The sequence below is a fragment of the Magallana gigas genome, chromosome 6 (genome assembly GCF_963853765.1).
Source record: "Magallana gigas chromosome 6, xbMagGiga1.1, whole genome shotgun sequence".
Lineage (NCBI taxonomy): Eukaryota > Metazoa > Mollusca > Bivalvia > Ostreida > Ostreidae > Magallana > Magallana gigas.
Window position 1 is genome coordinate 33,517,539 of NC_088858.1, and position 22,897 is coordinate 33,540,435.

Sequence of the window (22,897 nt, forward strand, 5' to 3'; positions counted from 1 at the left end):
TAAAATTTTAGGACACGAGTCTATACACCCCCTCTCGAGTAGGATTCTGAGATAGGTAGAGATAGACATTAGAGTCCTCCCCCTCCCTTTTTTGACTTGTGTTTAAAATATTGGTTTTTTTTTTTTATTTTAAGTAGGTTTGGAGCAATCGTAATATGGAATCGAAGTTAAAGCATTGCCAACAATTACCATTTACGTGTAGCATTGCTTGATAATATTTTTTGTGGTGGTGGTGGTGTTGGTGTGGGGGGGGGGGGGGATGACATTTCATTAGTCCTACTTACTGCACGTGTCATCAACTCTAAATATATATCAGGGAATTTTTACTGTTTGCATCAATGTTATGCAATCATTATGATTATTTTTAGAACAATAAAGCTGGACTTTCCAATCCTAAATATACTTTTCACAAACATTACAAACACTTTTTACATTAAAACATTATTATTAATCAAATTATTAACATAGTATATGGGTCATTCTCAAAATATGCAGCTTTTTGTGTCAGTGTCAATTTAAAGGGGGAAAAATAATGTTCTGGGGAATATATACAGTACCATTGGATTTTAGAAACTTAAACCTATATTGATGAACAAATTAATCGACAATTTTACTGCTTAAAGTATATAAAAAATATTATTTGTTATGAGATTTCAGTGAATTTATGTTGTCATTAAATTTTTCCAACGTCTTTACCCTACAATATCTTCAATAATATTGATGTTTTATTCCAAAAATCACCGTTAATTTTCAAAACAACATTCATATTTTAATTTCTGCTATGATCCTTAACAAGTTCTCTTTTAAAAACAATGAATTTGATGAGATATATGCTTGTACAAAAAAATTTTGTCATTGGTGTTACAAGGCAAATTATATAAAAATATCTTAAAATACATCAAGTAAATAATATTGTACTACAGTTGGAATCCCCCACATCATAGTGACATCATTCCCTGCTACTAAAAAGATAAATGTATCAGTGATGACATCATTGTGATAGAAAATATGGCAGAAAATGTTAGTATACTCCGAAAAATACAATGTAAACTGTGTCAGTGGGATAACGTGCTATTTAAGGTTTTCTAATATGAAATAACAAAAAAGTTTTTCACATAAATGATGAATGTTTATCACATTATAACATAGGCTATGTAGCTTTGTGTAGTATCTGTTCTCTTGGGTCATACTGCTACATTTACTATGGATACATCAGTGGTATAACGGTCAGTGGTGTAACCAAAAATTGTTGTTACACCACTGAAAAAACTGTTACACCACATTACATTATTTAATTATTTTACTTTTCCTTTCATTTCATTTATATTTTGAGCATTTTGAACAATTGTTATTTATCAATTTTACAAGTTAGACACTGTCACAATAAAGAAAGCTTGACTATTTAATTGCACTTGTGTTTTCTTAATCTGGAAAATGGGACCTGTTACACCATTGACATTATTTGAAACACCATTGACATTTTGTGTGCTCTAATTATGTTTTACTCATTTAAATACTTGATTAAAAGATAAAAGTAAAAACAAATTTATTCTAATAAAGAAATGAAATTATCCACATTTTATTTTTATTAAAAAATCAAACTTTTTAATGACTTATAGTGTATTATAAGATATGTTATTCCACTGACATTTCACATTCCCTATTATGTTATACTAAAATCTTTCAAATTCTTAAAGGTAACAAATGCTAGCTGAGCTTCAAGAAACATACATAAACAAAGAGGAAGTGAATACGAGTTGTATGCATAGATTTTGGAGAAAATTGGAGAAATTTCAATATTATTATCCAAAATGTATGATTGATATGAGCTGGTATAGTATTGACGATGTTGTTTGTGAGATTGATGAGCCAAAGAAAGTTCGAACTCGATACAAGGTAGATAAAAGTGTGTGGATGCCAATAGTATGAAATATAACATCAAAGAATGAGTGAATTCGTGTAAAAAAAACATTTACATGCCGTTTTTGTGTCAGTGGTGTAACACTGATTATAAGTGGTGTAACAGTGTATCTCTCTTCAGATTATGAAAGAATGAGGTACGAAAATTTTTATTTAAGATCAAATTTATCATGTTTTAAATGCAATCAAAAATAGAGATTAGTTTATTTTACAAAATTTAATGCGCTTATCTCTTATTTATTATCGCTAGGTCATTGGTGTAACTTTAAGTCAGTGGTAAAACATAATAATCAGTGGTGTAACATGTACATTTTTCTCCAAATAAATTTAACTGGCAATGATACATGTATATTTGAAAACACCAGTGCATTTATAGTAATGTCTTTTTTATGCTCCATTAAAAGAAAAATCAAGTTGTGTTCTTTTTAATGCTCAAATTAAAAATTTGTTGAGTAACATCAAGACTTTGTCTCAAATGTTATGTTGGTCACTATGTAAATGTGTCAAATATTTTCTGTTATCTAATTCTGACAACTTTAAATGAAGTTTGTTGATATAAACTTTATGTCCATCATTTTAAAAGAATTATTTTATTTTATTTAAGAATTTTTTCCTATACTATATGCCTGTTACACCACTGACCAAATTTTTACAAATCATTACATTTTAGTCTAATTATCAGCTAAATGGTAGATTCCAATGTTTGCAAATTTTTAGATGTTATACTTCATTGTTTGTTAAATGTGTTTTTTGCAATCAAAGTAATTTTTTCAGCAATAATTTTCTCATGTTTTACATTTTTCAAAAGTCTGCATATTTTGATAATGACCCATATATGACTGCTCATCAATGTATTGTTTAAATTTTCCAGAGTCCCATTATTAATTTTCCCATTCCCTTTGGATCCGCGCATGTGGTAGGGATATTTATTAATAGGTATATAGTTTTAGCATTGCAGAAAAAAACCCCAAAGCATATTATATTATTTTTGCAAAGCTTAATGTTATAAATACAGCCCGTATAGAAGAAAAACACCAAAAGAAAGCATTTTACTGTTTATATTAATCTCTCTCTCTCTCTCTCTCTCTCTCTCTCTCTCTCTCTCTCTCTCCGGATCTTTTTCCCAGGATCTTTTTTCCCTGTATTTATAACTATGATTAGAAATACGTGTAAACTGTCGTTTTTGACAACAACTTGTTTTCTAAAAGATACAGTACATTATCCCATGTTTTAAAAAAAACCTAACCAGCTCGCGGAGATCGTGCACTCAGTGACTGTACATATGTGCCAAATAATCCACGCAAAGCAAATCTCATAAGTATAATCTAATCCCCCTTCCCTTAAAAAAAGACCATTATTAATTATATATAGTTACATTTGTATTTGAAATAATATTCGATATATTTATTCATAGCTAAACAACGCGTTTGATAGCAGTTTTAAGTTTAAAATCGTTTTAAAACTAGATCGTACTAGAATTCATTTCGTCGGATTCAGAATGAATAACAATCGATTTTGGAGCGAATATAGGAAGGTGTGCATTATGTACAGTGCAGTATTGATTTTTTTTTCTTTCAGGAGTAAGAATTGATTTTCAAATACAAGTTGACAAGATTTAAACAGCCCAATTTAATACTTCTAAATTGTTCAGCTATACAGAATACCTCCTGTAATGTTAATTATTTTTTTATTTCATTCACGTTTAAAATTCGATTGTGTCAGATTGCATGAATTCACGATAAAAGCTTACTCCGCACATTAGATTTTTAAAAATTCTGCTAACAATATCTGATAACTTTATATTATATTTTATTTAATTTGAGAACCACTAAGTACATGCATTAATGTTGAATTGCTTTTGTAAATGTAAGATAATAATGCTATCTTTCATCTTGTTTAGCAGTGGTGGCAACAAATTAATCGCTTTGGTCTTTTGACAGAATAACAAGTCTTGAGACATGTTAGATAAGGCTAGTCATTTGTGTGCAATTGCAAATTCTAGACCCCCCCCCCCTTTTTTTTACACTTCAATCGATCTTCACGGGCTTTAAATCATTTGCACTTCGATTTTCATATGCATGTATTACATGGAATTTCTTATCAAATTGCTCTGTTTTGTTCAATCCTAAAAAAAAATCATTCAAATCAATATATGTTGAAAATGCTATACAAAGAAACATAGAAGGAGTTTGAATATCATACTTTTTGTGGTAGTTTTACTCTTAGGACTATTTTTAATGTGAAGTGAATGATCGAGTTTTTAGAGAGATAAGAAAACATGATTACAATACTCAGGCAACAGCCACGTAGAATCGGGGGGGGGGTCACTTTTTCTCACCGCAAACATTTTTAAAAATTGAATAAAGTTGGAGTTGGTCCCTACTTTTAAGGGAGCATGTGAAAAAAAATGAAGGGAAAGGAAGGAAATTAATATTGAAAATGGAAAAGCTTAAGGTATAGTATAGAACTTCTACCCCCCCCCCCCCTTTCAGGATTTTTTGGATCAGTGCCCCTCCCCACACACAATTTAAAAAACGATCAGTGGCGTAGCTAGACCAGAAATGAAGTGCAGGGGGTGTGGGGGCCGCCATGACCTCCCCCCCCCCCCGTGGGTCTAAGACGAAGCCTGATGGGGGCCAGGGGGCGAAGGCCCCGGAGGCTCATGGATTCTGACGATTTCTGACACTAACGTTTGTTTTTCTCAAAGCTTTTATTTTACCTAGTTTATGGTAATGAAGCTATTGTAATGAAGCAATAGAGCTGTGATATTCTATGGGGGGAATTTCAAATGATGTGTAAAACTAAGTTCAAATGCAAAATAAATCTGCTTTATTAGGTATATGCATTGTGTAATGTTTCTTTAATATGGTACTGTAAGACCAAATTGCGTGTCTATATTTGGTACTTAAGACGTCTTTGTTTAGCATTGATTTTGTCGATGACCGCTGGGATTCCGGGTAAAGCAGGACCGGGTGACGGAAACGGGTTGATGGAATAACTAAGTATGGACCTTAATACTTGAATTCTTTTTTTTTTTCTTTATTTATTTTTTTACTGAGTTTCTTCCTTTTTTCCCCTAAATGTGCATGCTCGGGCATATAAGCATACACATGGTAGCTACGCCACTGACGATGCAATGTGTCTGCTCCATCTTCCCAAGTCACCGCTTCTCAGAAACACTTGACTTGGGAAGATCCCAGGCCTGCTCTGGGAAAATGAAACTGAATTTCAAATTCAATTGAATTTCAAAAAATATTTTAAATTCTTTTTATGTAACCATTTGTACTACAACAATTTATCCTCAAAGTTGGATTGGTTGGATCCGCTCGCTTGTAAACGCGCTGTAGATCGAGTAAGCTCCAACATCCGATTGTGATGTAATGAAAACACGTGTAGCACAACTCGATGACATTACAAGATAGCATGAAAATAATATGGACCCAGTCCGTTTTACGGTGACCTGCCCAAGATATGGTTGTAATAGTTATACGATCGAGTCTACTTTCGTTATGATTTCGCAGTAGCCCAATATAGTATAAAAAGCACCAGCATCGATTTAAGTGTCGTCATTCTAGAACGTACACTCAGAAGGTAAGGTTGAATTAAACTGGCGTGCTTGTTTTTTTTAAAGTGTTGTAATGATATATGTACATTTAGTTACATAACTGTGGGGCTTTCTTACTGAATTTAAATAAACGTATTTTCTGGCACCGCAAGTATTAATTATAGCTGGACCACGTGCAGGGCTCGTCAATCATGAACTCTTTGTCTGCTGACTATGTCAGTAATGATATGAAACCACACAATACATAAGGTGTTTATTTTACAGGAACCCTAGCATCGAGGGGGGGGGGGGGGGCACCACTTTTTTGGGCAGCAAAGATTTTGTTTTAATTTACATACAAAAAATTGAATTAAGATGGAGTTCCCCCCCCCCCACTTTTATTTGACCATGTTGAATAAGTTCACTGAAGTTAAAAGTAACTTTCACCCCCCCCCCCCCCCCCCCCCCCCCCCCCCGGGTAAGTATTTTCAGGATTTTGGAAAGTAATAAAGTAATATTTTCTTTTTTTTCTTCTTTTTTTTGGCTTGTCAAGATATTTTTGGATGAGTCTATGAGTCTCCCCCCCCCCCCCCCCCCCCCCCACTTTCAAAAACGATGCTACGTGCCTGTTTTATACTATGGGGTGTTCACATAGTAAGAAGACAAAAAGTTCGTGACATTAGCCCCTGTGATAATACAGACTGGCTAAATGTCTCTCAGTTGCTAACTTTGTGTGAATATGTGTGATTTTGCATCCTGATGAGCTTACATAAAACAAAAGAACAAGGATAAAATTTTTACCAAACTATTAAATAAAAAATCAATAAATAAACAGAAATTTCAACAACAAAAAACCAAAAAAATTACATATAAGATAAATAACTGAATAGAATTAATGTTTTTATTTATTCTGCCTCTGCGCAGACGAAATTTCAATGTTTTGTTTTGGTTAGAAGCTGCACGGCACAAATTATAGTATCGGACTGCGTGTTCCCTTTTGAAATTCCGTATGGAATGGGCGACTTCTGGTCCAAGATTAAGAGAAGTCGTTGAACAGATCCAACTCGTGGATATTCAATTTATTTCAGGTAGTACGGGTGGGGTTCCATATTGAATGGCCTACTTCTGGTCCAGGCTTCAAAAAAGTCTTTCAACAGAACTTAATATTCATGTTATTTCAAAATACACAATATGAATTATCAGGTATTAGACTTTTGCAATGAAGATGTTTCTATAAATACTTTGAATAATGAAAATGTTCCACAAGGGTCACCGCCATGTAAAACTGAATAATCTGGAACAAGAGAAGCGTTGTATGGGCCGCCATAGCTTGCTCATACACTTATCTGGCTATATTTGTCACAAAGGCTACTTAAAATGAGACCATAGCCGATAATAAATTCAGCAACAGAGAGTTCTCATATCCCTAACTGCTGACGTTCTGTTAGGGAGACCTTACAGGCAAAATATAAGGCAAATGAGACCCTGATAAAAAATACAGAAAAGAACAACATACTACAGGAAAACTATTCAAATGCGTGTTGTTAAAAAAACCGAACAAAAATTGAATACGTCCTGACGTTTTTCTAAAGACAGGCCCCTGATAGCACTAGATGGGATGACCACCACGTCTCTTGGCTGGTGTTCCCGGGTACTATCCCGTGCATGCTTTTAATTGACTATTTAAGGTATAAACGAGGGGCTCCCCGTAGGATTGATATGTAACCATGGGAACCAAGGTTTAAAGTTTTAAAACAAGGGGCTCCACAAAGGATGGGTATAAACCGGAAGGGTGAACCAAGGGGAATTAGAAAACAACAACACAAAGAATTTCATTTTGTTACAGTTTGATATATCATATGTACGTAATTATTTTTATCTCCCCACCATGATATGGTTGGGGCATATATTGTTACCCCGTTCCATCAATCCGAAATTCCGTCATTCCGTCCTTTAGTCATCATTCACTTTCCGATCTTACAAATACTATAACCATCTGTATATGAATATGTGTAAGCATTGAATGCTTATTTTTGGATGCTGTCAGTCGTATAACACAACAAGACTCAATCTCTCACCAGAGGGCGTATTACGCTGCGCTACAACACCTCTGTTAAGGTCTAAATGCCAAGAATCTTGGCAAAACCCATTCTCAATCATGATATTATAAATTATAGTTTTATATGTATTCAGTCTACATTTCGATGTTAAAGCTTCGCTAAAATATTGAAATAAAAACAATGTATTGGTAAATCACGGTAACAAACAAAGAACTATTTCTCGGAGTAATACTCCATTACCAATGATTTCGTGGCACTACTTTTTAGACGTTAACAGAGGTATAAGTGGAGCGAAGCAGGAACGATAACTCTGGGTAGAGATTGAACAAGACTGTGCAGACATGTTTATCCTTCCACGCTAACGTGTGTTTATTAGTTTGTCTGTACATGCAGCTTGGTGTTATATAAGACCGACAACATAAAGGTTAAAAATATTTGAGGCTAGATCGTACAAAGAAACGAAGTGAAATAGAGAAAATTAACATAAAGTAAAATAGAAGGTTAAATGATTTCGGGCAGATTTGATAATTGATTTAAGAGTCTTCTTTTTCCTCAATCTATACGTTTAAAAGTAATTAGGCAGGCAATCCTTAAGGTGCGGTCAGACGATACAATTTTCCATCAGATTTTCTCATTGGATTCGCTTTTGACTTATAAAATTGTACCATGTGACCAACATGGAGTAGAAAGTTGAAAACAAAGTCTGAAGTATGTTGAAAATCTGAAATGCGTCCGATTTTCAATCAACTCTCTGGTGAAAATCGTGACATCACAATGACTTTATCCCATACAACAAAAATATTGAATAGGTTTTATTAATAGAAAATTGATTGTAAAATCGTATCGTTGGACCACCTCAACAATATTGACTCCAATCAACTTACCTGAGCAAGTCAATTTAAATTCTGATGCAAAACCGCATTGTCTGACTGCACCTTTACAAATTTAGTAAGTGTATTGCATAACCTTAATTATGTTTCTGTAATCAATAATTTTAAGTTACTTTAATTAGGAATTCCTATTTGTATTATAATTGTAAATGAGCCTTGCATGGTTATTATTGTCACATTAGGACAGTTCAAGTAATGTTTCCAATTTGTTTAAAATTTTGTATGTATTATTGTATAATTGCAGACATTGTATTAAAAGATGGCGGACGACGTTGATTCCGATTCTGATAATGAGATCGAATATTCGGGAATGATACAACCCCCTCTCATCAAACAGTTGCAAACAATTCTGAGTGAATATCCTGATGATGGACAAATTCTTAAGGTAGATATTCAGCAATTTATTGAGTTATTTTTGTTTATTTTGCTGTTCAGAACTAGCTTTTAATAATTTAAAAGGTTCAATATATTAAAATATCGATACTTACTGTAGATTTCTTATATTACGCGAGTACTTAATTATGCGATCCCGCTGGTTTCCATCAAACGAACTTTTCCCCTTATTTCTTATAGTTCTGAACTCTCAGATAATAATGACGAGATTTTAAAATCCGTGAAGGGTACTTCTCGCGATTTTACGTGGAAATTAATTCCTCGCGTTTAATTATATAGGAATCTACAGTATAAATTTATAAGACATTTTGCCAATAAACTAAAACATGTCTAATGCCTGATTAAAAGTAACTGCTGTCAAGCTTGGTATTTCAACTCATGTGATATGACATGTCTATAAGCTATAATTGAATTTTACATGATAAGGAATCATTCTAAAATTAATTCAAAATTTACTTTCATTTTTGATAAACCAGCCATAAATTTTATAGCAAAAATGAGAGTAAGGTGGTGGATAGGGTTTGGCGGATCCAAGTTAGTGGGAGTTGAAGGTTTGAATCAATTGAAAATATATGCTTGAAATGATTATAAATATTGATAATGATTACGTAAAGATTGAATATATTTACTGGGAACTTACTTTAGAGTACACAAAGAAGATTTGGCAAATGTAAAATGATTTAAAAAATTAGGCAATTCATTTCATGTGTAGTAGTTGAGGCTATATGGACCGTGAATATCAGCCTGGATAGCTCAGTGGTAGAGCTCCTGACTAGAGTTGCAGGGGTCCGGAGTTCGATTCCTGGTCCAGCCATATGTTTACAATATTCCTCCTTTCCTATTACACATGAATGGGGGTTTTAGTTTTGATGTGTATAATGGTTGGGAAGCATGACCTCTGGTGGGAGAATTGGGATTGAACTTTCCAGAACTAGGTAACCTAAAATGCAGGTTAGCTAAATGACATCTTTGCGAAAATTGAAGGATGAGCAAGCAGATATGCCCTAGATTGGACATCTTTATAGTTAATACTGAAAAGTTAATAAATAGAATGGAACAATTTAATTGAGTTTTGATGGAAAGAACTTTCAAAACCTGGGTGCCTAGGAATGCAATTTGACTAATTAACGTCATTGCGGAAAGTTTAGGGCGAGTCAACCATCTGGCAGATACTTTTGATCTGAAAACTTTGGGTTACAGTATGCATATAAATATGCATACATAGTGTTTTTTTTTTCATTTCATACATTTCTATACCACAACAGTAGTAAACCTTATCATTAATTTGTAAACAATTAACAGATTGCGTCCTTTGCTTCGTATATTTGAATAAATGATATATTGATGTAATATTATGTAATATGCATAAAACGGGGAAGTTGAAGTGGGGGTGGATGACCCCCCCCCCCCCCTCCTCAATTGTGTTCAAAGGTGATAAAAATTATTGTAATATTTAACATTAATAAGAACAAAATTTACAAATTCAATGCACTAAATACCCTGGCCACTCACTGGTTTGAAATAAGATATAGAGAGTTTTAAATCGTTAGTTTTTTCCAGTCAATGTCTCATATTTGCCAAATCTTCCCTTATACTGCACCCATATAGTGCTTGAAAGATAAAAAAAAACATATAATGGACTAAATTTGGACTAAAAGTCAGATGTCATGACTAGAGCAAAGTCCTCTAATTACTTTTCATCCTAGTGTCTTTTACCTTAATGGGGCAGATTGATATGGTATTGACCATCTCAATTATGACATGTTCTTTTCAAGTTTGAATATTCCTATTTTTAGCATTTATGGACTTTTCAAAAATAATGATAGTTCTGATTTTAACAAACAAAATTTATTAAAGTTGTTTTAAACATTTGTACATGTTGTATGAACATAGTAAAAACAGCCTTCAAAATCTGTATCCTACACCATGCTTATCCTTATTGATCCTTATAATGCATAGATATTGTGGCATGAGCTAGTTCATTTGGAGCTGATCAATTTTGAAAGGTTTTTGACCGGGTTTTCCAAAGGAAAATTCTGGTTCTTGAAATGGTGAAGGTAGGCGGTTTCCTAAAGGGTACCCCTATTGTACGGATAATTCCTCCAACAGTTTTCAAGATAGGAAGTTGATGTTTTGAAGATCAATTGTACATATATCAGAAATGTGCATATTACTTGGATTTTGAGTTTTTATTATTTATGAAAAAAATGCTAGCTGTTGAACTTAGTCAGAGTAGTCAGAATTAGAAGAATTCTAATTCTAACAGAATAGTCAGATTAGTCAGAATATTGCTTAGAATTGGTACCCCTATTGTAAGTACAACTCCTCCTACAGTTTTCAAGATAAGAAATTAATTATGTCTTGCGGATCAATTAATTGTACTTATATCAGAGATGTGCATATTACTTGGATTTTGTTTTTGATAATTAATGAAAAAAATACCAGCTGTTGATCTATGTCATTTTCTTGCTGAATATACATTATTGCATATAGGGTACTCCATTTCTCTGGATAGGTAGTACATGTGTATTTATCAATGAAGGGTTGACAACGAAATGGATTATGGATACTGTTCATATAAAAGAAAACCCAGTTGCTGTCACATTGACAGCTTTTACCTTGTTTATTATTTCAACTAGGAAATCATCCAAAACGCAGAAGATGCTGGTGCTTCGGAGATGAAGATTCTTTTTGATGGCAGACAAGGAGTGCAAGAACTGAATTCAAGAAAGAATAAAGCTCCTTTCAGAAAGTATTTCAAGGTAATTAATTCACAATGCATTTTTTGTACTTTTAAATTTTATACTAAAAATTCATAAAATTTTGTAAATATATAGGCATAAAAAAAAGTAAATCTGAAAGATGCAATATCATTATACTTAATCTCACATCAACTCAAAATTGTTTGACAAATTTTGATCTACGGCATCTTTTGCATCTTAATTTGTATCTGTCAATTTTCAGAATGGTGTGATTGATTCATTAGATCACAATGATATCTTAATTGTTGTATATTTTACCACAACTTGATTTATCAATCGCAATTAAACAATAGACACTAATTTTCTCTAAAGGGACCAGCTCTATTGGTACACAACAATGCAGAGTTTACTGAAGAGGATTGGGAAGGAATAAAGATGTTGTATAGCAGCATAAAAGAATTTGACAAGACCAAGGTTGGAAAATTTGGTCTTGGATTCAAATCTGTTTTTCACATCACAGGTAACTAGCAAAACCACTATGTGCTGCACTGGCAGATTTAGAGTAATTAAGGCATGTCACCCCGCCACCCCCCCCCCCCTTTTGTGATCAGAATTAAGAAAAGAAATAAGGAATAAGGAATCATTCTTTGAGTATTATGAGGTGATAATTTCGTTCGGGGCGTGATCAAATCCAATAAAACCCGAAGTTTTATGAAGCATTCATAACCAACATGCATCAAACCATATCCACATTTTTTTTATATTAATGAAATTGTTTCTTTCCTTTTCTGTAGTTTTGATGTGGAGTACGTGTTTAAACTATAAACAATCATCTTGTAGTTTCTCATACTTAAATTTTTGTCCAGCTTTCAGTACTTAAAATAAATATATATTATTATAACCGTAACTTGATCCAAAGAGCCAGGCAGCATGGCATCAGATTATGATACATTGTATTATATACCCTTGTCCATTTAAAGTTACAAGAACTACAGGAGTCAGTGTGAGCATAGCGAGCGCTTCACTCGTGAAGCTCACTGGTATGATTTTGCTTGTTTCTCATTTATTTACAACAAATTGATAAAATCGCCGACTCCTGTGCAAGAATGAAGTTTTTAAAATCAACTGTATAAGTACGTTTACTAAAAAAGTCTTATACATGTATAACAAAGCTATTTTGATGCAAACTCTTTAAAAACGCGCTAAAATACAGACGTTATTTTAATGCGTACTACTACCTTATGAATTTTAGAGAGTGGTGATATGGAATCAGGGAAAACCACAGTGTGGAATCCGGAAAATTGGATCACACTATGTAAAATTGACAATTTCAAGAAATGAAAATTGATGGGTATATAATAAAGTGAAATAAATACTTTGCTTCATGATCATAGCTAGGTAGCACATTGGCAAAGCATTCATTTGCATAATTGATATTTAACTACCTTATAAACTGTAGCATGTCTAGGCTTCTTTGTCACCAAAAGCAAATGGTTTTGCTTTGATGGCCAAGTGGTTAGCATGTGAGTCTAGCCATGTTGGAGAGTTCCGAAGAGGTTCCCAAGGTTTTCAGTTCAAACCTTGGCCGATATTGAGTTAGAGAGATCAACTTAATAGAATAACACTGACTTTGTTTGTTATCATTTGATTTTGTACATTCATGTAATTATAGTTTTGCTACCATTATTTAAAATTTCTTTGCACTATAATAACTTCATTTCTTGCAGACCATCCAGTTATCATTAGTGGAGACCAGCTTCTAGTATTGGACCCACATCAAGATCCCTCAAAGGTCTGTCAGACCATGAAACTAAAGAAACTTCACAAGTATAAAAAATTTAATGTAGAAGACTGTCTAAAGGCCTTCTCAGGAGTGTTTGGGTTTGATCAAAATACTATAGAAAGTGGACACTTTGAGGGAACCATATTTAGATTTCCTCTGCGCCAAGAGGAGACAAAACTCTCGGACAACATTTACGACAAATCCAAAGTGGATGACCTGTTTATGTCATTCAAGGATGAGGCCCCAGTATCATTGCTCTTTTTGAAATGCCTTGAAAGTATCACTTTACTTCGAGAAGAAAGTGAATCAAAGACAGGATACATAGGTGAAAAGATATTTTCTGTTTGCATAGATGAGACAACCATTGAAGCAGTACGGTCTGCCAGAAAAGACATGAGATCACAGATTCAAGGTTTAGGAAATACCTTACCATCAGACCCGATAGCAAATAGTTATAACATGAAAATCTATGTGGAAGATAATGCACGCAATGCTACATGTAGATCTTGGAAGGTGATGAATTTGTTTCAAGGGGAAAACAGTATGTCCTCAACACTGCGAAAACTCTCAAAAGATGACTCTTTGTCTTACAGTCCCTATGTAGGTGTAGCTATGGATATGGATTGTCCTTCAAATTTCCAAGGCCATGTTTTCTGCTTTTTACCACTTCCATTAACAGAGAAAAGTCTTAGTGGATTGCCAATTCATGTCAATGGGTTTTTTGCCCTTAGTCAAAGCAGACGATTTGTGAAATGGCCGACTGCTGACCAGATACGCAATCATACCCACACAGATAAGTCAATTCAGTGGAACCAAGCACTCGTTATTGAGGTTTTATCAGAAGTCTATTCTAGTTTTCTGCAAGAGTTAGTCCAGGAAAGTTCAAACTATGAAGATTTGAGTGCCCATGCAACAACTGTATCACAATGCATTCCAAATACAAATGAAGTTGATGAACACTGGAGAATTCTTATCCCACCTTTGGTAGAAAAGCTGAAAAATACCAAAATCTTTTTCACCACCAACAAAGGAGGAGAGTGGATCTCCAAGGATCAGGCCGTCTTTCTGAGACCAAACAAAATTCCCTCAGGTATAGTCAATTTTATATATAGTTAACTCTAAATAAAGGCATGAATATATGTCTATGGATTTACGTAAACAATGCCGATGGCTAATAACAGACACACAGTAAGTGTTAAGGTATCCGATGTACAATTGACCAAAAAATGATGCCTGGTAAGGTATATATTAAATGTACTCGTTTGATAGGTAAGGATATGTAGTTTCTAAAAATAGATGTTTTTCCCGCCAAATCACTATGGGGAAGTAACTCTAGCTTTGCAAATCACGCATGGTAAAATACTACTTTTCTTTGACGAAAACGTGTAATCATTTATAATATTTATCAAAAAAAAATTGCCAACATATTTTATAAAAAAAAAAAAGTTTTTAAATAAATTGATTGCCTTTATCAATATTTTTTTTTATTTTTGCGATTTTTTTACAATGATCATGACGACTCACGCGATTTTTAACACCCCCCCCCCAAGTCAGCCGTCGCATTCATAATCCAACGCATATTCCCGTTACCTGGTAATTTTCCTGTTTTCTATTCCTTTACGATTAAGAACTTGTAATTTTAGAAATAAAAATCTAAATTGTTCAGTTTTTTTTTTCATTCAGCAAAATGTTTGCACAAAAAATATTGTTACTAATACAACGAAGTCATGAATTGCGGGTCACATCAGGTGTGTAAAGTGTAACGAACAAAGCGTGCAAGAACCATGTGAAATGTTTTATTAGAATTCATTCCAAACCTTTTACTCGTAGAAAACAATATTGTATTATCTTTTACTCATTATCCTTTTTTAACAAATAAATTAAGTCAGTTTTATTAAAATGGAGACTGTCGATAAAGTCTGACTACGATGTTTCCGTATCGATACAATTGTGGAATGCACAATACATCAACATGCTTTACACAGTTATAACAAAATATGAATCAACCATAAATGAAGCTGTGATGTTGTAATAAGCATGCATTTTTTACACGATAAGATTGTGTACAAATACCACGCATAACCTGCATCGGACATCGGCTATCTGGCTGAACCTGTCAATCAAATTTCAAGAATTTGATTTCATTGGATGGTGACGCGCCTCTTTGATGTTTTATGTAAACAGCAAAATGAAACAAATTGACTTTAAAGCAGTCAGAATCAGTATCTAATAGTATTATTTGAATGATATAAAATCCAGCGATTCGAACAAGAGTGAAAAATGTACCGTTCATGCACATACATGTAATGTGAAATGCGAGAGAAGAAAATTGTTTGGAATCCCGATGAAAAAAGAAATCAATGATTAGAAAGTTCATTATTTGACTCTTGTTAACTTGATTCACGGAAAATAACAAGGATATGTTTTAACACAATAATTACAATAAACGTGTACAAGCATTTCAACCACGAAATCCGTATGCATGGTACTTATTAAAAATAGTTATTAGCAAATACACCGTTATACAAATGTTAGGTCCAAAACACTCTGTATGTATAATGAAATTAGGTATACAAAAAATTGAACAAATTGAATAGGGCCATATTAGGACTACCCCAATTTAAGTTATGCACAGTCAAAATATCTACGAAATCAATGATTAAAACGACCTACTTAGTATTTTTCGACGAAATACGTGACTTTTGCACTGCAACTTTTACTCTATAAATCAGGATTTTTTTCTTCACGTTATTGCAAGAGCGCCGCGGGAAAAAAAATAACGTCATACAACGGCAAATGACGTAAAGCTGCTACAACGTCACAATCAGCGTAAGGGGGAAAAGTTAAATTAATTCGTTTTAAAATTAAGAAAAAAAAATATTGCTTGACTTTATGCATCAATTGTTTATTCTTTATTGTTTATTATGTCAAATCAAAAATAGTGCGACTTTTTGAAAATTTATTTCAAGCTCCGTAAACTACCGAGCTCATCCCGGAAAATCCCGAGCTCTCTGGCTCAATTGTACATCGGATACCTAATTAATTATTATTGTGAGTTGTTTTGACAAACCGAAGGTTTAAATCAGTAAGTGTGATGGCCTCCAATAAGAAAAGGTCTTCATTGGGGCCAGCGGAATCAAAACCAACAAAAAGAAAACGATATTTTTGTACCTATCAACATATCTGGGAAAATGAATTCCCATGGGTAAAAGAAAGTAATCAAGTACAAAACGAGGCTTCTTGTACGTGTTCTATGCAATGCACATTTAAATATTGGATTTTGTGCCCAAAATGATCTGAGTAATCATTCAAAAATGCTAAGTCATGTATAATTTGCTTTTTAATACACAAAAGTCTTCCAAGTCTTTTACAACTTTGAAATTCATGCCATCATTTACAGAGTTCAAAAGCAAGGTTAATGTAGCAGAAACTCTTTGCATTTTTTTTAGCTGAACACAACCTACCATTTTCTGTGTCAAATCACTGTGTCAGATCACTTTACAAAATTCAAAATCAGCAACTGTTAGTTAAAATGCTTCTTTGCAATAAAGAATTACACATAAGTATTAACAAATATTTCTATTTTAAATACCTATGAAATGCATGGTAAATATGTTGTGAATGTCGTTAAGTGCTATGACCAGATTTTTCACTTTCCAAATTGGTCATGACCAGATTTCACATGTCGGAGGTTGGCAAGTATGGTCACGGTTTTGGTCAGTTGAGCTTGAGGCTGAACAGTACTCATTAACGGCATTGTCCGCCTTATTTCTCTGTCATTGCCCTTATCCTGACAACTTCTATATAAGCCACAGTCCTCTCAACAGTTTCAAGTACTTCACTCTAGATGTTTCACTTGTGTGGACGTATATCTTAACGTTCCTATGCTACATTACTTGGTGGCAATGAAATTATAAAACTTTTTTGCACTTTTTTCAAGCCAGGAGAAAACTAACATCAGAGAGACGTATGTTAATGCATTACATGAATTTACAAACAAAAATGCACATGCATGAAACATGAATAAATGCACAAAATCAAAGGAACATATATGATGGCAACAAGTTTCAGGTGTGTAATCGGGTGTGGCAAAGGGAATATTTTATATACCTGTGTGATGGTGCTTATCTATGCATGCATGCATGAACGGTGTTTAGCTTTAAGGTTCAAGGTAACTTTGTCCAGCATCACTACCTAACACTGTTGTTGTTTTGTTTTAAACCATCAAGCCAATTTCAACTTGGCACAGAAATGATATGACCAAATATCAAGAAAATACAACATAAAATAAATGAATAGATCGTAAAGATGAATAGTACAACAAAACTTTGAAACTTTTTAAAGTGTGGCTGAGATTTTCATTATATATATCTTCCTTTGAAATTAATATCCATGATATTCAAGGTGTTTCTTTCGGAAATACCAAAAGTTCAAAATTTGAAAAGGTTCAGTCAAGAAATTCATTGCTGGTTGGTCAATAATTGCGCGCATGATTATCTTTCATCATTTCTAAATTTACTTACTAGGTTGATTATCTTATTATTGATATCTTTGGGCACTTGCATTTTGCAGAGTTATTAAATCAGATTTAAAAAAAAAAAATCTAAATTTAAGATATTATTCATTAAATTCTTCTTTGTTTTATATTTTAAAATAATATGTGAACAAAAATAGCCATAGTAATTAATTAAGCCTCATCCTTGCTTTTTTTAACAACCTTTTGATATGTAAACAGTGTGACCGTTGGACCGAGCACAGATTTAACACAGTGCAGTTTGATTTTGTAGAACAAAATGTATTTGAAACATACACAGTAGGATCCACCTGGTTGCCTACTCAAATCTTTAGCCAAAGTTAAACTAAAAGTTGCGTGCTCAGTCTACATTATGACGTCATGTTTCATACATAAAACATACAAGTTTTGTCTTCGAAAATAGCCCAAAAGATTAACTTGATTCTGAAATTTTTTTATTTCTTCTTTCATTTGCAGGCACGTAGCATCGTTTTTGAAAGTGGGGGGGCCAGGCCCATCCAAAAAATCTTGACAAGCAAAAAAAAAAAGGGAAATTTAAAGTTTCCAAAAATCTTCAAAATCCTAATCCGTGGGGGGGGGGGGGGGGGGGTAAACTCAACTATGCTTCCAAAAAAATTCTTCCCTACCAAAAAATTTTTTCCTCCAAATCATGAAATTCCAAATCCGTGGGGGGGGGGGGGGGGGGGGGGGTAACTTCAATTTGACTACTCATTTCCTTATTTTCATATCAATTTTTTACTAACTTCCAAAAAAGTGGGGGGGGGGGGGGGGGGCAACTCCATTATAGTTCGTTTTTTTATTTGTAAATTTTAAAAATAATGTTGCTGCGAGAAAAAGTGGGGGGGCCAGGCCCCCCCTGATGCTACGTGCCTGATTTGTGATGGTCAGACAGGTTCAAATACCGGCGCCAGATAGCTCAGTTGGTAGAGCACCTGACTAGAGATTCAGGGGGCCCGGGTTCGAAACCCGGTCTAATCCGTCATTATTTCTCCCATCCCGTTACATTTGGTGCCATGACCAACCTCTGGAACTGACAGGTGAACTCCTGCCAGGGGAAGAGCCTGGTGTGATCTTCGGGGACGAAGATCATTTAAGGGGGGAGGAATGTGACGGTCAGACCGGTTCGAATACCGGCGCCAGATAGGTCAGTTGGTAGAGCACCTGACTAGAGATTCAGGGGGCCTGGGTTCGAACCCTGGTCTTGTCATTATTTCTCCCATCCCGTTACACATTGTTTATCAATTTATTCATATGTTGACTACCAGGAATAAACCAACTAATAAAAGTAGACTGTATCAACTCGATTATTTTCAAAAATTCTTCAAAATTTCAACAATGAAAAGGAAGGAATTACAAAATCCTGATGGGTTGTAATCAGTTCATGTATATATTAAGATTTGTTTTATATATGTGCCTGACTTTGAATTTGATTACTCATTTCCAGGCCATGGAGTGGAGTCAACTATAAGAAGAATCCTTGAAATGTATCATCAAAATACTGTGGAGGTGGATGATCATGTATGGGAGACAATGAAGCTACAAGGACACACAGAAGTTACACCAGACTTTATCAACAGGTCATTATATGTAAAAGTTAATATACCTTAAGCATGTTAAGCTCTCTAATATGCATAAATCAATTATTCCACTTAAAAATGAAAAAAACATTTTGATTACAAAATAATGAATTTCTTGATTTGATTTGCAAAAATAAATACCGCAGGTAAAATTCAATTTATAGGAAGCTAAGAGATAATGTTTATTTTTCTATTGCACTGATGACTGAAGTGATGAAATGTAAAGCAACAGATAAATAAATATCATAGTCTTTGAAGTACCGTACTGTATGAGTAATGATTTTGATTAAATCAAAAAATTACAGGATTTTGAGAACTTCAAATGCATACACAAGCTGCAGCAATGATGACAAATTCAATCTGATCAGATATCTTCTCAAGGATGGACAATACAATTCCCTTGAAGATCTAACTCTTCTTCCCCTGCAAAATGGCTCCTACATCAAATTTACTAGAAGCAACATCAACTCCTGTGAGATATACATGATGTCACCTTCAAAAATGAAGTTATTTGTTGGAATGGAAGATAAGTTGTTGCAAACTCTACCAACTGATGTACAGAGCATATTTGAAAAAATGATTGGAAGAGGTAATTTGTAGATATTTTTTAAACATTCATATAGACATAAGTGTACCGTATTCTTATTAGGAACCTGCTCTGTGGGCGCCCTATAGTGATCAGTGTCCATCCATCTTTCTGTCCTTCCGCTGCCTGTCCGTGGTCCGTGATCACTGGTCCGAAGCATATCCTCTTCCCCCATGGCCCAATCTGCCTTATACTTCACCCACAGAGTGACTTTTAGTAAAGGTTGAGCAGTGACCTTGAACCATGTTTCTAAGTCTAAGGTTTAGGTCATATCAAAATTATATAAATCCTTGACCGGGGCATATCTTCTCTCCCCTTGGTTCAATCTGAATCATACTTCACTCACAGTGTCTATGGTCAAAGAGTGTGTAGTAACCTTGAATGAAGTTTGTAGGTCAAGGTCATATCAGACTTTGCACAAATCCTTTTTTCAGAGCATATATTTTTAAGTCTCCCAAAGGAAGTTTGGAGATTTATTGTTTTTGTACGGTTTCTTCTTTCCCGCTCTGAACTTGTCCGTCGTGTTTCTCAGAGACGGCTTAACAGAATTGTACAAAACTCCAGGATACGATAGGCCTACATATCTAGATGTGCACGCTGGTTTGATTTTTCTCATTTGGGTTTGGCCAACCTCTTTTTCTGGGGGGTCAAAAGGTCGTGGGGTCTAACATTGAACCTTATGGGGAAATCTTGGACTCTATTGCAAATGGTTATAACTTGAAAACGGACAAAGATAATAATATAAGGTTTTCAGAATCAGATATTGACTGTTACAGGCAATATATAGGGTTTATTAGATCTGACCCCTGGGGTCATCCCCACCCCCCAGGGATTGGAAATGACCATATATCTCAGAAACTGTTAGAATCCTGACCCCTAAACCATATATATTCTTGTTCCATGGATGGTCCTGACCCCCTCAAACTGTGCACAAATAACTTGAAAATGGTTTAGATCCCCACCCCTAAACCATATATATTTCTTATTCCTAGTGTCAAGGGGCATCAAATGGTATGTAGGTCATTTGCCCCGGGGGTGGTCCTGACCCCCCTCAAACAGGAAGTGCACAAATATCTTGAAAACGGTTAAGATTCCTACCCCCTAACCATATATATTCTTGTTCCTTGGGTCATGTTGGTTCACCTGATGTATAGTAAAGGATCCCTGGGGAACATCATGAAACTTCAGAAAAAAATAATCAAGTTCTAAATCTTTTTGTCTGTGAAGTTTGACCCATTTGGCTCATCCCTACTCCCAATGATGGCCTCGTTCGTTTGGGAAACTTTATAATCGCCCTGATTATTATTACATCTTGTTTCCACTTAGCCCTATTTGGCTCATACTTCACATAAATAAAGCTTTTGAGTAAAAGATGTCCAATTTTTAAGGTCAAATGTGTAGGTTTTAGCAGAATTATATTTTAAAAATCCTTGTACAGAGCAGATCATCTCTCTTTTTGGTCCAATCTGGCTCATACTTCACCCACATGGTGCCTTTGAAAACAGGGTATACAGTGATTTTGAATAATGTTTGTATGATTAGTGACAAGGTCACATCAGATCACAAAATAATCCTTTTTTAAAGAGTATGTAGAGCTATTTGCTAAATGGTGTGCAGTGACCTTGAACCTAATCAATGTGAAGGTCATAGTGGATCTCTTTATAATCAGTGACTGTAGTATTTTCGCATTTGCTAAATCTTGTTTAGATTGAACAAAAATACCTGTATGTAAGGGGTAATGAGATTGAGTTGAAGGTCAAGGTCAAAGCAAAATTTTCTGAAATTCCTTTCATCCTATTGTCCATTGTTCAAGCGGGCTCTTTGAGATGGTCATCATCTCAATATTGGCTAGTTTTTTTTATGTAAATGCTAGATGATGCTTTTAAAAGCTTAGCACATCAGCATGAAATTCCTCCACAAAAGTAAGCATTATCTTTTAATTGAGAAATAAATCTAATTTAAAGAGAACGTTAGTGTAAATGATAAAATGTTTAATATTAACGTAGATCTACTATTTTAAGACCTTTTTAACACTTAATTGATAGTTTGGAAAATGTTTTAGTTGTTTAACACATGCTTTTAAGAAGTTTGCAATATAAACAACCTTTTTGCAAAACTTGCATTAATTTTATTTTCCAAAAAAAAATTTAACAATATTTTTTGTCAAATTATTAAACCAAAATACATCAATGTGTAAATGACTTAAAACTTTGGTCCTACATCCTAGTTTGTTTTAAATTTTAGGAATATCTCAGGTACAACATTTACAAGAGCAAAGTTTTGTCAATCTTCTTGAAGCAACAATCAAGAGAAATATTGGTGGTAGACAATATCCAATTGAGTGGAAGCTTGCGTATTCAAATGTTGATTTCAACTGGCTGAGGATGGTATGGGAATGCATTGTAAATGATTTTACACAAAAGTTGGAGAGGTTCCAGGATCTTCCACTTATTCCAGAAAAGGTCAATGTAAATGTGTACCAATTGCATGCCCTGAGAGAAAACATGTTGATTGGACATGTTTCGGAGAATGTTTCAAATTGCTTGGATATGCTCTCTATCAAAGTTTTAAGAGATGTACCACAATACATTTCAGTGCATCCCCAGCTGAATCGTTTCATTCCTCATGTATCAGTTTTAAATGTTTACAGTGCCATACAATTAATTGGCCAAAAGTCCAACTGGAGAGAAATAGTCCAATGGTTTAATAACAATTCTACTGCAAATCAGAAAAACGAATTTCTGCATTTTCTCTGCAGGGAACGTCCAACTATAGGTACAAATGTAATTCAGATATTGCAGACATTAAAATTGTTTGCTACCCAAACGAAATATGTCTGCATAAGAGAAAATGGGAATTTGTTGACAAAGAATTTACCCATGTCATATCCCACTGAAGTCATTCAAAC

At 34.2% G+C, this 22,897-nt stretch overlaps 1 protein-coding gene across 1 annotated transcript in view; it reads left to right on the forward strand.

Moving 5' to 3' along the window:
- Window positions 1-22,897, forward strand: part of LOC136269516 (sacsin-like) — a 35,927-nt gene that overhangs the window by 560 nt on the left and 12,470 nt on the right. The window contains exons 2-7 of the mRNA XM_066088641.1: window positions 8,659-8,799; window positions 11,447-11,569; window positions 11,882-12,029; window positions 13,237-14,382; window positions 19,271-19,403; window positions 19,709-19,992. Coding sequence (XP_065944713.1) covers window positions 8,674-8,799; window positions 11,447-11,569; window positions 11,882-12,029; window positions 13,237-14,382; window positions 19,271-19,403; window positions 19,709-19,992 — 1,960 coding nt within the window. The 5' untranslated portion in view covers window positions 8,659-8,673. The remainder of the gene's footprint in view (window positions 1-8,658; window positions 8,800-11,446; window positions 11,570-11,881; window positions 12,030-13,236; window positions 14,383-19,270; window positions 19,404-19,708; window positions 19,993-22,897) is intronic.